At 48.1% G+C, this 16,429-nt stretch overlaps 1 protein-coding gene across 1 annotated transcript in view; it reads right to left on the bottom strand.

The window, feature by feature from the left end:
- The window catches only part of FAM213A (family with sequence similarity 213, member A), a 21,468-nt gene extending 9,078 nt beyond the window's left edge, over positions 1-12,390 (bottom strand). Inside the window, exons 1-2 of the mRNA XM_012663226.1 lie at positions 12,161-12,390; positions 2,114-2,293 (exon numbers count right to left, since the gene is read on the bottom strand). Coding sequence (XP_012518680.1) covers positions 2,114-2,291 — 178 coding nt within the window. The 5' untranslated portion in view covers positions 2,292-2,293; positions 12,161-12,390. The remainder of the gene's footprint in view (positions 1-2,113; positions 2,294-12,160) is intronic.
- Positions 12,391-16,429: the final 4,039 nt, after the last annotated feature.

Below are 16,429 nucleotides of genomic sequence, written 5' to 3'. Positions count from 1 at the left end.
CTCAGGCTGGTCTCGAACTCCTGAGCTCAAACAATCCGCCCGCCTTGGCCTCCCAGAGTGCTAGGATTACAGGCGTGAGCCACCACGCCCGGCCTCAACAGAAATTTCTAAAAAATTGTTAAATTAAATATGTTAACTGCAATATTATTAATAGAGGAAGGTAGAACATGCTCGACAAGGAAGTGCTTTGGGGTAGTACAGTACTGCAGCTGAAGCCGGGCTCAAAGGTCAGACTTAAGTTTGAATCTAGCTGTGTGACCCCAGGCAAGCTATTTTTCCTCTTTGAACCTCAGCTTCCTCATTTGTAAAATGCAAATATCTAGTAGTTCCACTTCAGGCTGTAGGGAGTATTACAAGATGAATATAAAAGTACTCAGGCACAGTGTCTGGTAATAAGAGTTAGTGAGGGCTCAATAAGCATAAACCCTTATTATTGTATTTTATTTATTCTTTAGAGATGCGGTGTCGCTCTATTGTCCGGGCCAGAGTACAGTAGCGTGATCATAGTTCACTGCAGCCTTCAACTCCCAGACTCAACAATCCTCCTGTCTCAACCTCCCAAGTAGCTGGGACTACAGACGCACACTACCACATCCTGCTAATTTTTAAAATTTGTATGTAGAGATGGGGTCTTGCTATATTGCCCAGGCTAGTCTTGAACTCCTGGGCTCAAGGGATCCTTCTGCCTCAGCCTCTTAAAGTGCTGGGATTACAGGCATGAGCCACTGCACCTGGCTCCTTATTATTTTAGTACTTCCCAGAGGGATGCATGTCCCTGTGGAATGTTCTGTGAAAAAAAGAGGCGAGGGGGGAAGTCTGTAATCAAGTAAGACTGGGAAACCCTAGGAGGACGAACAAAGCATTATGGGTCTCTCTGCAGAACTTTAGTTCTTCATTAAGGTAACCTACTGTGAATCTGCACAATCACAGCTCCAGCATTCCTTTGACAAGCTTCCTCACTTAATGAACGGATGATCATGGCCTCCATCTGGGGGCTGACCTAGAGACTGCCCAGTCAAGGAGACCCAGGTGCACCAGTCAAACTCTCCTGCCCCACTAGCAGGACTGAAATCTATTAAGCTACAGCTCTAACACAGAGAACACAGAGAGGAGGCAGAGATACCACGTTTGAGTGTGTGGCTCTCAGCTGTCCATGATGGACTTTAGGGGGGTTCCCTGAGAAGAGGGAGCCAGGCAGGTCTGTTCTAACATGTGACCTTGAGGTACGTCCTCATATGCTGCAGCTTCATCACAGGGAGGGGATGACCCTGCTTGGATCAGGAGCAATCCAGACACCTCATTCCAACAAGCAAGTCCCTTCTGCATGCCGGGCCCCGTGCTGAGCACCGGGAGCATGGAATTGGATAAACAGTGTCTCTCGTGCTTATTTGACTCAGGAACTCCTTTTCTTGTGAAGATCCCACAAGCCTGGAATTCCTGAGTACACTCTAGAAGGGCTGGTTTAGTAAACAATGGCACTAAACATTACGGAGCAACTTATCATTATAGTTAGAGAGACACTAATAGCGAGTGAAAAATGGTTTTGATAAGAGAAGCTAAAATGTAAAATAGCACTTACACCAAGATCACAACTATATAATAAGACGCACACATGGAAAGGAACATGCCAAAATAAAAATGATTACTTTGTTAGGGTAATGGGATCATCGGTAGCTTAAAAAGTGTTATTATGGCTGGGTGCGGTGGCTGACGTTTGTAATCCTAGCACTCTGGGAGGCCAAGACAGGAGGATTACTTGAGCTCAGGAGTTTGAGATCATCCTAAGCAAGAGTGAGACCCCGTCTCTACTAAAAATAAAAAAATTAGCCGGGCATGGTGTCTATGGTGCCTATAGTCCCAGCTACTCAGGAGGCTGAGGCAGGAGGATCACTTGAGCCCAGGAGTTTGAGGTCGCAGTGAGCTATGATGATGCCACTGCACTCTACCCAGGGGGACAGAGCGAGACTCTGTCTCAAAAAAAAAGTGTTATTTTTTTCTAATGTTGTTACATTGCATTTTCAATTTAAAAAGTGTTATTTTAGATAGAAAAAAATAAGTAAGCCTGTATCTTAGTGCCTCAGAAAGTACTGAGATTGGTGCGGTCACCACTTACCCTTCTCCAATGTTTTCAGGTCTATATCTTCCAGATACTCCAACGCTGCTTTCTGCGGCTTGGACAGAAACACGTCTGTGTTGGCCAGGAGCAGTGCCAAGGCAGCAGCCCCCAGGGCTCCTGCACCAATGGACCACATCCCCATGGTGAAGAAACTTGGATCCTGGAGGAAAGACATTTCTGGAGATTGAGAGGAAGGAAGAAGACGTTACTGCTCCCACAGGATAGCTAGGATCTGATCTCCCATGCAAGGCTATGGAGGGGCTGCCAACCAGGAGGCCAGGAGACGGGCAGCAGCAGGATCAGAGATGAGACAGGGCAAGGGCTGCTAAGCATCCACTGCTGCCAGAGCGTGAGGATACAACAGATATATGGAGGTTCCTGCCCCAAGGAGCTCACCAGGGAGTGAGGAAATGATGAGAGAGAAAGGACAACTTTCTCAGGTGTTTCTCTTGCTGTCCCCTCTCCTCAGGCCCCAGGTTGTAGCCCCCAGCTCTGTGGTGCTCTACCACTGTGTCCCCTGGATACAGACTACGTCCTCATTCTCCTCCTCATCAATGCCTGACTTGTCTTCACAATCCAGGTGGCTCAGCTATCGCCTTCCCGGGTAGGAGCAGCTTTCTATTCTGTGGTAAGAGGATACGTAGAACACTAATCACACTATTTGCCATCTGTCTTTCTTCCTCTTTAGTTTGAGAATCTTTGCAGAAACAGGGACCATATCCTACTCATCAAGCCCCCAGCCAGTGCCCAGCAGGGCTTCATTCATGGTAGGGACAGGCAGTCTCAGCACATTTCTCCCGATTGAGAATAGCTTTATTTTTTACTCATTACAGAAATAAAATAGGCTCATGGTAAAAATAAAACAAAAAGGCAATACATAAAACCATAGTCAACAAGAAAGCAAATATCTTCTCAAGCTACTACCCATTGACTGATGGTCACTGCTAAACACCAGTGTGTAATCCGACATTTTCCCGCCTGTGAAGAGAACTACGCGGATGTCTGCCAAACGAATCGGAGTAGAGACAGAAAGAACAAGGTGCTGCAGTGTCTGCTTCAGAGGGGGCTGGGCAAAAGATGTCTGCACGAGGTAAGGGTCTCTGCAATTGAAATGGAGTTCCAGGCGGGTCCTGTCCCAATCCAGCCTTGTTCCCAGCTCTTGCCTGGGTGACTAAGGCGCCCTCTAGTGGGCAGAAGCTCCTGGAAGCAGTAGTATGTCACCCAGCCTTCCTTTTGATAACCACCTACAATACCTATCCTCCATTTGGCCCTCACTCCATCCTAGCATCTGACATACACTGGTGTCTTCCTCATTAAGCACCAGCCTGCTTCTGTGTGCTTGGATCACTGTCGGAGACAGGCCTGGGTCTGTGTGCGTATGCATGTGTATGTGTGTGTGTGTGTGTGTGTGTGTGTGTGTATGTCCCACCTAACCTCAGTCCATCTAACCTCTGACTTAATTCTCCCCTGCAGGACTTGGCCAGGAGAGTATTCCTCCAAAGGATTAAGCAAAGGCCTCGAAACCTGAATGTCACTGCCAAGGGAGGGGGCTGTGAGGCAGCCACCGCAATCAGGTAGGGGTGGGAGTGACTCAGTGGTGATGTCATTGGGAAGGAAAGGGTAGGGCAGACTTAAGAAATAGAACTTCCAGGCGAGGGGGTGACCAAATGAAGCAGCATTTAAGAAGGAGGAATTGGACATCTACATATTTAGGAAGGAGAAAAAGAAGGGGAGGTGAGAGAGAGAGAGAGAGAGAGAGAGAGAGAGAGAGAGTGAGTGAGTTGGGGGGGCGGAGGTGCTGGTATGGTATCTCTGATGTGAAGGACTCCAGCAAGGAGAGAAAAGTTTCTCATCACCCACTGCTCAGAACGTAGTCTGTGGACTGGCAGCATTGGCACCATGCAGAAACATGGAATCTCAGGCCCTACCTCAGAACTAAGGAATCTTAAACTGCATTTTAGCCTAAGACTGGCAAGCAATTCATAAGCACATTAAAATCTGAGAAGCATTGTCTTAGAGCAAAGAATTCAGCACTTTGTGCTTGTTTGGCCATAAGCCACAGAACAAAGTACAGTCACATGGGCAGGCTGGCCTTGGAGAGCTGGGCCCTTGTCAAGCCCAGCTTCCACCCCCTCAGCCTGCTGTGGGAAGGGAGAGTCAAACACGCATCTCCACCCTTCTGCCTGGAATATCCTGCCTCATTCTGTGCTTCACAACTCAGACGCCTCAAGAAGGCTCCCCAGATGCTGTGCCCACCCACGACTCCTGAAAGGTGTTTACGCCTTCCCTCCTGGGTCCTGTGCCCAAAATACACCCACGATCCTTCTGATCTGGACCTGTCAGATCTCTCTCCTTTGACTTTGTTCCTCAGTTGATCTCTGACTCTCCCGTGCTTAGCACAGTGCACATTTGCTACACGGAGGGCTCAGCACAAATGTGTGCTCAAATGAATTCAATAGAATTGGATGATGAAGATGACTTATGGACAACAAAATTCTTGGGCCAAGCAGGAAAAAAACTTCTACAGGCCTGCTTCCAATTCTTTTACGTGGCTAAGTTACACATTACTAGATTATAGTTCACAGAACAATTAGGAGGAAAACCACAGCTCTCACCTGCTTGCTGTAAACAGGAGATTCCCTAGAGTCTAGAACAATTTCTGTACTTTTGAGCACTTCCAAACGTCCCTGGATTTCTGACGTGTGTGTATGATTCAGGATCACATGGACTGGTCTCTGATCACAGATTTGATAGGCATTTCTTCAACAGTATGCAAAAGTCAGCTTATATCTACCCTATAAAAGGACTCTCTTTGACTCCAGAGACGTATCAGTGGACTCAGCAAGTCCATGGTCCCTTATAGCCAGCTCCACGCCCTTCCAACATGTCCCTGCTGCACTTAGATACAGACAGGCTCCATCTCCCCACTACCCATCGACAGGCATTTGGCCTGTTTGCTCCTGACTACAACAAGGGAATTCAACTCAACTGGACTCAGTATTTATTTCCCTACATTTATTCAGCACTGATTTACTTAATAAATGGCAATTTGGCAGGACATAAAAAATGATACACAATCCTCAAGGAGATACAGGTCTGGTACACAAACAACAGAAAAGCAAGTGGGAAGGTGAGCAGCTTGGGAAAGGTATGAACACGAGGCCATGGCAGCAAAAGAACGAGAATCAGTCTGGGCAGCCACAGAAGCACCCAGGAGGTAGGATGGACGGGCTAGGCTGAGACGGGGCGGACCGAGCCTGGGAAGCAGCAGGACTGGGAGTGGATGTCAGTGTTGAAGGCACCCTGAGAACTCAAACTTCCATGTCCCAAAGCCCTCCATCTCCCCACCTCAAGTTCAAGGGCTGGGGCATAAAATCTGGACCTAAAATCCCCCGGGAACGCTGTTTTCCATCCCAACCTCTACCCTCACCCTGGGCTGTGATCCAGAAGGTGTGAGCAGAGAATCACCCCTTTGGGGAGGTGCTCCCAGTGAGCCTCTAGCAGCTGGCTCTTCTGCCAGGGAGCAGCAGTGAAAATTCACTTCTGGGAACACCTGGAGACCGCACAGGTCCAGCCCCTCAGCCAACCTCCCCAAGCTACAAAGCAACTTCCACCTTGGCACGTCTTGGAGCAGGTACCACTGTAACCTGCTGTGCAGTGTGAGCAGACCCCAAATCCCGAATCACAGTTTTTCCCAAAAAACGGCAAGTAAAGGGAGCTTTAATATCTAAATAGAACAATGCATGGGCCTCTAAGACCACTCACTGGTAAGGAGGCCAGTAAACCGGATTTACTTAGGGTCATTTGATATACATGGCCTAATTTTATTCACTCAACAGGCTCGTGATGCAATGATCACCCTGTTTGGCAGCTGACAACACTGAGGTTCAGAGAAGTTCAGTAACTTCCCCAGTGTCACAGAGCCAGCAGGCAGCAGTACTGCAACCTGGACCCAGGTCAGCGGGAACAGGATTCAAGCTTGTAGTCTTCCTCCTCTCTCACTGTGCCTTCCCACACATTCAGAAGTGGGTTTCTGGAGGTCAAGGGGTATGATTTCCTTCGTCATAAAGAGAATTAAAAAAAAAAAAATCACCTTTTTTTAGTCATCAAACACATGTACAGTCAAACCATGTTTACTCTAAAGGAAATTTACCATACACCAGATGTCCCTTTTCTTTCCTCCCCTTTCTCTCCCCTTCCGTCCAGGAATGGGTCAGCTCCGCTGACAGAGAATAGCAAGGTTGTTTACAGAAGAGCCAGCCCCCACCTGACACAGCTACGGTATTCAGTCCCCCACTGCAGGACTTATCTGACCCGCCCTGTCCCACAGAAGGTGCAGCAGGAGGAGGCCACACACAAACAACAGCTGTGGCAGCTCACAGTGGCAGCTCCCATCTGGGAAGAGCACAGGGGTGAGGGGTGGGGACTGGGGAGACCCGGAGGGGCTCTCCAGGCCAAGCTGAGTCAGTCCCATCCCAGGCTCCATTTTTTTCAACTTCAAAATGAGAGGGTTGAATGGAGGGTGTGCTAAGGTTCCTAAAGCCCCCCAAGACATCCTATCATTCTAACAAAAACAGCTCACTTTGGAGTCAGAACATTCTTGGTTCCTCATCATAGCTGCTGCTCCCCTTTGCCCATTTTAGTGATCAGCTTTGAGACCCTGTCTTTTCCCTACACAAGGCAAGTCCCCCTACCACATGGGCCCTCATCCCCAACCTCAGGCAGTTTAAACCAGCCAACAAGGCACTCACCATCCGCAGCGTCTACACCCCTGCTGCTGCCGAGAGGCTGAGGCAGGGGTGAGCAGGCAGGCAGAGCCCGGTGGCAGGGGAGGGCTGAAGGCGGGGCTCTCGAGTCCCGCCTATGCCCCTAAGCTCAGTCACTCCACAGGCCGGACCAGGCCACCCAGAAACCCTGGGGCTCCTTCAGCTGCCAGCAGTTAATCTCCAGAAAACACTGCCAAGGCCCCTTAGCCCTTCAAAAGGTTGAGCAAAGTTTTGAGTCATTTGCAGTCATGCAGGTTATAACATTTTCCAAGTGCCAAAAGACTCCATCCATCTCTGCTATCCGGTGCAGACTAATGAAGCGAAGCCCTTAACACAGCCCACATGTTCCACACGGGGAAGTCAATGGAAGATGTCCCTTTCTCTGTGGCTCCTTGCGCAGGCTGCTCCCTTGTGCCGTTCCTCATCCCGGCCCACAAAATCAGCCGGCACTACTGAGGACCCTCACCTCCTGCCTATTCGTTACCTCCCTTTGCTTTCCCTTTTTTTCTTGCCACTTAAGTGGCTTCTCTCAACCCACACTCCCTTCCTGGGTGACCTCACCTACTTCCAGCACCTCACCCACCACCTTAGTATTGACTTCCAAGTCTCTATTGCTATTCCTGACCCCAAGTTTCCACAGGGATTTTGTAGGCATCACTGTTGCCCTGTACCCAAAATGTCTCAACCTGGACTAAAGTCAGTCTCTCCTCTAGGGTTCTAGCTACCTTAGTGGATGACACAAGCATCCAACCAACTGCTCAAGCCAGAAACTGGGAGTCACATTTTACTCCTCTTTCACTTTCACTGTCCACACCTCATCAATCAGGAAGTTCTGTCCACCCATAAAATGTGTCTTCTACCCATCCTCTTCTCAACCTCACTGTTACTGTCCAAGCCCAGGCCCCTATTTTGTACCTAGACTATTTCGATAACTACTGAATTGAATGTGGCTTGGCTCTAGTCTTGTCCTCTACGTTTTATTCTCCATACTGTAGCTAGAGTGATCCTAACACACCCAGGCCTCACCACATCCTTCCCTTGCCTTCAGACTCTAACAATAAAGTCCTCAGCACGGCTGACAGGACCCTCCACAGCTGAGCTGCAGCCCACCGTTCCGGCCTCATCCCATGCCACTGCAGCAGCCTGGCCAGTCTGTGCAAGGCCAGTCTCACACTGCTTCCTTTACCCAGAATGCTCTCCCCACCCACGCCAACTAAGTAAATGCCTACCTATTAATAAGGCCCAGCACAAATAACACTTCCTCCCCAAAGCCCTTCCTGAAAGCTCCAAGAATTGACTGCTCCCTCACCTCCGATTACATAGCACGCATGCGACACACACATAACGCGCTGCACAAATGGACTGTGTGTATTTTAGTTATTAACACGTCTGTCTCCATAATGTGGTGGCACAATCTGAGGACAGGAGCTGCTGTCTTATTCATTCCTGCATCCCCAGCACTTAACACAGATCCTGGTAACAGGCAGGTATTAACTGTTAATGAAACAATCTGAATTTTACTCTTCAAACTCCACAGTGAGGCAGAGTTGGAACTAACTTATAGCCACTCAATGCCACCTCAGTATGCAAGACAATTTTGGACAGGGCTAGCTTGACATCAAAGAAAACACTCAAGCTTGGGGCTTAGGTGACCTTAGGTTGGGTCCTGGCTCCACTGCTCACTGGCAGGACAATCTGACATAAGCCATGAAGACATCCTGGGCCTGGGTGTCCCCATCTGTATAGGTAGAAGGAATGAGAAATTCTGTGAGGTTGTCCCAGCTCTGACATCCCACCCAAAGACTCTAAAGTACCATGTGACCGCAACCACATCCACAAAGCAAGCCACGGGGGGCGCCTGCCACTGCTGCTCTCCTGCTGGGTGTGCACATTCTCACTGCCTCCTTCCCTGGCCCAGCTCCTGCCTATTCAAGGAGCTGCCTCTCGGCAAGAATTGATAAAGTCTTAAAAAACAAAGTATCAGCACTGGGTGGGTTAATTCATGTCTGAGGCAAGTATAGACAGCATCATATTCTAAACATCAAAGGTGCATCTGCCTAGCACAGCCCCACCCAGGGAATCCTCCCTCCTCAGAATGAGGTGGCCTGAGGCAGAGACAGGAGAGGGAAGAAAGGGTTCTGAGGGAGACCAAAAAAAAAAAGTGCAAGTGGGCCTCCTCGCCTCAGGCCCTCAGTGAACCAGGGTGGAAAGGATGCTTCATCTTCCTTCTCCGCTCTCCTCTGTTCCCTCTCCTTCTCTCAAAGCTCTAGTTCAGCTCCTCCTTTACTGAGTAAATGAGGAAACTAAAGCTCAGAGAAGGGGCTGGCTAGTCCAGGGTCATATGGGCAAGGTGGGTTGTCAGTGGCTATGCTGGGACTTTTCAGGTCTGGGTCTCCCCACTCCCAGTCCATGATTGCTTTTCCTGCATTGGACACTCCGGGCCTCACACAGCCAGCCGCACGCCAGTGGCCTCTGAGACTGGACAGCATGGGGGCTGGGGCTCAGGAAGAGGGACCCTGCAGGTCCCAAAACCTGCTTATTAGCCTCAAGCAAGCTAAGAGCAAGACTGCTCCTCAACAGGGCCTGGGAAGTCTGGTGCCAGGAGAGAACAGCAGCGTTTCCCGAGCCCAATCCTTAGCAAGCAGCTTATAAACCAAAGCCAAATGTTTTCTTAAGGGTCACATTGCCCGTTCTCAGCTGAGAAGCCACTCTGCACCTCTCCTCTCCACAGTAACAAGGACCTATCAATTCCTGTCTAACAGACTGATGACACAGGCACCCAGGGCCCCATGAGCAATAGGAGATGCCCTGCCACCCACCCTTGCCTTCGAGTACCCTGGCACTATTAGTAGCTAGTTGCCATGAGCTCTCACCTACTTGCCTCACTCTCCAACTCTCAGCTCGGACCCTGGGGTAACTGTTGGCCTGGCTCTGGCCCAGCCCTACTCTCAGATGCCAGATTCAGAAAGTTTTGAACAGATACTAAAAGCAGAATAAGAAGACACAATCAGCTACTTGTGAGGAATGTGGGGGCTGAAAGAAGTCTCTTCCTCTGATAAGTGAAGCTGGAGCTGGAGTGGCCCCAAAAGATCTAGCCATTCTACCCTCACTTGCCGGCCTCCTGTTTGGGCTCAGGACACATGCTCCATCAAGGAAGGCAGGCAAGGGTGATACCACAAAAGACACTGGGCTGAAAAATAAAAATCCTGGGTTCTCACTCTGACTTTGAAAGGTCACCTTGTCCCTCTGGACCTCAGTGTCTTCTTAAAAACAAGGGCACTTTGAAGGGTTGTCATAAAGAATATAAGGGAAGAGGAACGTGAAATGCAGCAATACACAGGAGAACTGTAAGGCAGCATTATCCTTCTCTTCTTTGCAGCGCTCAGACTCACTCATCGTCCTATGAGGTCAGGACATCTGAAGCATAAGGACAGACATAAAACACTGATGTGCAGCTGTGTCACTGCAGGCCTGCCTCCTCGGTAGGAGTTCTAGGTCTGGCGGGAACCCTGGCTTGTCTCAGCCCCTTGGCCTGTCCGGCCATTGCACAACGCACACTCTGTGCTACCCCTGCAGCAGCCAACACTGCCTTCTGCACTAGCAGAACCAGAGAAGGCAAAGGGCACTGCTCAGTTATCATCTCCCTGTGCCAGAGGCCACCAAGCTCAGAAGTGAGGCTGGCTCCCTCCACAGCACCTCTGGACAGCTCTTGCCACACAAGCCTCTGCAGAGGAAGACTTGGAGCCTCTGCTCAACATTTCACAAAGAGGTGGGAACCCAGCTGGCAGGAGAGCTGCTTTATTTCCGAGACATTGACAGAGCCCGGGCCTTGACCCTATAATTCTGGTCCTAACCAAACTTTCCGGGTGCCATTTAAATGACACAAGCCAAGGAGACAATCTTCAGAAATGTCTTTTGTATCTTTTCAGCAGCAATGCATAAGGTCTCAACTAGATGGCATGCCCTTATAAAGGAGGGTGATACGAGAAAGGTCAGACCAAGAATAAGTAAGATCTACCTCGAATTCCTAAGAGCTGTGTGAACCTGAATGAGGCACTGTTTTGCACCAGTAAAATGGGAATAATTCCCGAATTACCTTCTGGAGAGTTGTAAGAATCAAAGGATTGAATGTATAGGAGGTGCTTGTAAAGCTACCTTACGAAGAGTGATATAAATACAACGCATAAATCTTACTTCATTTTTAGATTAGTCCATGATCACCCCAAAACGAGATCTGTACACAAAATGGAGAGTTGTCTGATGAATAAGTATCTTCTAAGAAGTCAGGGCTTGCAGTCTGAATCCCAATTCTCAGCCTCCACAGCGGGGCCAAAGCAGGAGCATCCAGGACTATACAAGCTGGCTCCGTGACAATGCTTTTCAAAATAAATTCTAAGAAATTATTTTCTTTTTTAAAATCATCTGCCAGGTTCAAAGGAAAATACACTAAAATAAAAACAAAAACCCAAAACTTAAGTTGAGGTTCAGGCAGTTGGGCTGTGGGAACAGCATGGTGTGGTAAGGAAAAGAGGCAGAGAACCAGCTGTACCTGAGCCCCAGTCGGGTGTGCGCCCTCCCCACAGCCCTTGCCAGGCGGGGTCTTACTTCCCTTCCCTTGCCTCTAGCCATCTCCACTTTCTCCCTCTGCTCCCGCCCCTGCAACAACCCTGAGGATAAACGGTTCCATTAGTGCCTCGTTCATCTTTTCATTCCCAGATCTCAGCACAGTGTTCTGAAATTCACACTTGGACTCTTCCCAATTTCAAGTCAGGAAGAGGGGGAACAGGTGCCTCTGAGATCACTCTGAACAAAGCTAGAGACCGTGCCCTCATAAAATACACGACTGTGCACAGAGAGGAGGATGGCCAGGTCCCTCGCCTCGAGCTGGTCCCGGGCAGGCCCCAGACCCACCCGGACCAGGGCAGATTCCTGAGCCCTTTTCTCAGTTCTTCGTCCTAACAATTCAGGCAGGTCGGTGCCGCCAGTCTCACTCAAAGCCTGGGGGCGGGGAAGAACCGGTCACATTAGCGCCCAGTTCCGATCTGGGGTCTTCTGACCCCGAGTGCGGCATTTTTCCACTGGCCGCGGTGGCTGGGGCGGGCGAGGGGGCGCCGCAGGCCGGGAGGGGCACTGTCCTCTGAGGGGAGTCGGGGCCGCGCCGGGCAGTCTCCGAAGGAGCTCCATGGCGGAGATGCACTGGTCCGATGGGCGGCCCTCATGAATCCAGAGCCTACTCTCCCTGCGCACCGCCTACCTGGCCCTGCCTCAGTTTCCTCACCTGCGCCGCGGCAGACCTCCGCCGACGCCCGCGTCACGTGCCTCGCAGGGCCCCGCGTGCAGCACCTACCCGGAATGCTACTCGCCGCCTGCCTTCTCTGGCGCCCGACAGGGGTACGCAGAGGGGCCCAACCCTCCCCGGCCCCGAGGGTCCCAGGGGCGGGCCCCGCGTTTGCGCAGCTTCGCGCCTGCGCTGCTTCTGCTTCGCGCGCCGCCGCGCCGCTCCCACGTGACCCGCCCCGCCCCCCGCGCGAGGAGCACCGGCCCCGCCCCCGTCCCGCTGCCTGGGCAACGCCATCCGCTGCGCCTACGCCTCCGTACTCCGCGGCCCGCGGGTGCGTCCTTGACCGGCCGCTGGTTAGCACAACGCTGCTTTGGTTCACTCCTCCGTGAGTTGATGAATGTAGGACCCTGACAGGTTTTTTAGGGCGCTGCCTGGGGCAAAGGGAAGCTCTGGTCTGTGCTGATGGGATCTAGAAGCACCTGTCCTGCAGCTGAGGCCCGTCACCTTCCAGTATTCAGCGTGTTTTCGAATAGTTTTTTCAATGACCATTTTTATTTTTGCATAGGAAAGGGGACTCTTCAGGACCGAAGCATTCTGATGAGCGACCCCTGCAAGCTTTATGTAAAATTCAAAATCGCCAGGCTTCACCCTCACCCCCAAGTTCCTTTCACTCCGCGAGGTTGGCCATCAGCCAGGCAGTGGGAGAGACGGCCTCCTCCTGGGATGTTGCCCACTCCTTTCAGACTCTGAGCATCACTTTGGCTAGTTTGTCCCCCATTCATCCATTAATTCATTTATTTACTCATATAATAAATTCCCACACTGTTTCATAAAAGATCACTTTAAAGATCAGTAGAACAATGGGAAGACCAGTCACAGGGCAGCTTGCGAAGAGGTAGCAAAGCAGGCTGAGGTGCCCACTGCTCATATGCCTGCAGTGCCTTCACCCCCTTCCCCTGGGAACTGCCTACTGGTGTTCAAAGTCCAAAGGCTTCCCTGATTCACCTCTCAGACTTCCCACTCAGACTCCATGTTCTATGTAAACTTACACCAACACTTGGACCCATAGAATCTATTCAAGGGGGTCTCTCCTTAACTGACCTGCGAGTTCCTTTGCTTCACCTCTGGGAGCCAAGAGCCTGGCCCAGGATCAGCACGAAGATGAACGTGGGAACTGTTATGGAAGAGAGTGTGGATCTATATTGAGGGTAAGAGGGATCAGCCTGAATGATCATGCAGTTTTCTTGCATGAGTAGGCATCTGATTTGAAGGCCAGAAAATATTTAGTATAGTTTGGTACATTGTGAGTGTAGTAAAAAAAAAAAAAAAAGTCATTTTACCCCCAGAAGACCTTTCTCACATCTGCCTCATTTCTTCCTACCTTGTGAAGAGGAGGGGGAAAAGTGTCACTCTTTCTATCCTGAAATTGGAGGTTTGGTCAAAGTTGAGGAAGGTTTGCAGGGAAGGCCACGTAGAATAAATCGGGAAGCCGTTTCCTTGGGCTCCCAGAGACTGACCATTAATGGCAGAGCCATTGGGGTTGGGGATAGCAGAATTCTGGAGTGGGAGGTGCCCTGAGGCTTTAGCTGTGATATAATTATTAATCAAATGCAAAGGCCATAATGATATTTACACTTCTGTAGCATCCCAAAACTCTAAACTTCAAAAACCAGAGTAGATCTGATAGCTCATTAATATGCTCCTCACACTCTGAAGTTTCTTTTTGTACAAGAAGGCCCAGGCTGAACTCATTAAAAATAGTCATTAGACCAGAAAAATAAGTTATGGGCAAGCAGGCACAGGAAAACTTATTTACAAAGCCCAAGGATAAAAAAAAAAAAAAAAGCAAAAACAATCAAAACAAAACAAAAAACCTGAGACATAAATCCAAAAAACCCCACCAATCAGCCAAGTTTTAAGGAGAGAAATAATTCAAGTGTTGTAAAGATCATAGAATAACCTTAGATTTTGAATTTAAAGGGGTGGAAATTAAGGATGACCAGAAGCTTTATGACAACTTAGATAAGCTAGGTATGATACCATGTTGACAGGGGTTGGGAAAGTTTTCTGTCCCTCACAAATCCTGTAGGGCAGGCATAAAACATCACTAGCAGGAGGCAGATTTGGGTGAAGACTTGAGATTTTTTTCAGCGTCACCGCACCTCTAGATTCAGTCAGCCTCATCTGCTTACTCAGCGGCGATCCAAGCCAGAGGTAAAACATGATTTTTTAAGCTGATGGCCCTGTAGTGTCTGGGCTCTTTGGGAACAGTTCAGGAAGTGGTTAGCATCGAAGTGAAAATAAAGCAAAAGTTGGTGCTTGACTTCATTATCTCAGGCCCAGATTCCCATCCTGTAAATGCATAAACATCAAATCAAGATCAAAAATTGTATATGAACCACAAAAATAGATGTGCACAGATCAGCTCCAAATATCTTCCTTACTTGCCAAGACCTCTGAATTCAGCTGTTTTTTTAGTTTTTGAAGCATAAAGTTGCACTACTTCCACAGTGCGCCTCACAGCAAAGTCTGTAGGGACCTCTCTCTAGAGCCTTCAATATATGTGGCCAGTGATTTACCAGGTGAGCCAGTGGGGAACTGAGGGCTGCATGGTGGGTTGATTCTGCCCCCAGATTGGAAAAGCAGGACTGCCTCAAGTGTCCTCATGCATTATTTGCATGATAAACTAACATTTAAGGAGCCTTTATTCAGTTAGGAAGCTTTGGCTTGCAAGTAATGGAACACTCAATTCAAATTGTCTTGAATTGATCCTGTGGTTCAATGAAGTCATTGACAATTCAGGTTCTTTTTCTTCTCTGTTATGCCTATGTTGACTCCATGTTAAGGCTAGTCTCCCTGTGGTCACAGGATGGCTACCAGGATTCAGCATGGAGAAGGGGCAGTTAGATTAAGGAGTGAACAAAGCCCAGAGCCTCACTCTGATTGGCCAATCATCGTGGCCACGGTACTGCTGCACATTGATTGGTCTAACTCTGGGTTAGTTCCTATCTTATTTATCATTGTGTGCACACTTATAAAGGAAAATAGAAGTGAAATGAACATGTTAAGGTATTCCTTAGATACTTTCACATTCAAAGTCCAACTCTTCTTGACAATTTTTAGGCTCAGGGTCACTGATTTCTGGATTTGTCACACAATATTATCCTTTGACCATAGGACACACTGGTGCTATAGCATTTCTTAAAGGGTGCTCCATATAGTCTTCTGCTCAAAGTCAGCAAGAAGTTTTTGATAAAGAGATGTTTGACAACTTCATGATAGTCCTTCAAAACACATGAATGGATGACACCAACGTCTCATTGCTTTGGAATTTCTTTTATCCATTTCGAAAGATTTGGCAGTTTTTCCAAACTTCATTGCAATTCTTTTGTGTGTATCTCAATAGCAAAACATAAAAGACTTCATTTGTGTGTCTGTGTGTAGCTTGCTTTCTTAGTTTCATAAGTCCCTAGATTGTTGCTTTGCAAGAAAATAGGAGAGTGAAGTCATTCCTCTGATGACAAAATTTGCTTTATTAATATCAAATTTATGTTCCACTGCTCTGATTCCTTGAATTTCTGCATTTGCAATAACTTTTTCATTTCAGTGTCAAATCATAGGGTAATATTTTAGGAGCTTTTATACAGTGATTAGACTCAACTCATGAAATATAAACAATGTACATAACTCAACTGAAGGGTCAACAATCTGAGCAGCTATGACTACATTGATATGTGTGGAGGCAATGACAACTGTGTGACACCTGCTGGCTAGTCAATAGCAATTGTAGGACACTATTGATTGTAATGCATGACCCAATTTCAGAGATGTTAAAATGTGAAAAAATGTGCAACTTACAAATTATGAGCTTTGCTATTCTACAACTGAGTAGAATTTAGTCCAGGGATGCAAGTAGGTATCAACATCAGTAGATATATCAATGTATATGAACAAATAAAAAGGAATAATAAGACTATTTATCACATCAATAGTAAAAAACAGATTTAGTAAAAATTTACAGCAAAAACAACTGAGTAAAAGAGGAATAAAAGCAAATTACTTAAATATGATAAATATTCTTTACCAAGACCTAAAAGCAAATGTCTTAAATGGCAAACATTCATTTTGATTAAATAAGGAACTAGACCTCTGCCTTCATCGTACTGGAGTATTAAAAAATTCAATAAAAATTAAATAATTAGTATTAACATTAGAAAAGAAGACTATCTCTTTTTGCCAATGGTATGATTGTATCCCTATATAACC

The sequence above is a fragment of the Propithecus coquereli genome, unplaced genomic scaffold (assembly GCF_000956105.1).
Source record: "Propithecus coquereli isolate 6110/MARCELLA unplaced genomic scaffold, Pcoq_1.0 Scaffold80, whole genome shotgun sequence".
Taxonomy (NCBI): Eukaryota; Metazoa; Chordata; class Mammalia; order Primates; family Indriidae; genus Propithecus; species Propithecus coquereli.
Note: the sequence above shows the minus strand (reverse complement) of the source record. Positions and strands in the feature narration are given on the sequence as shown.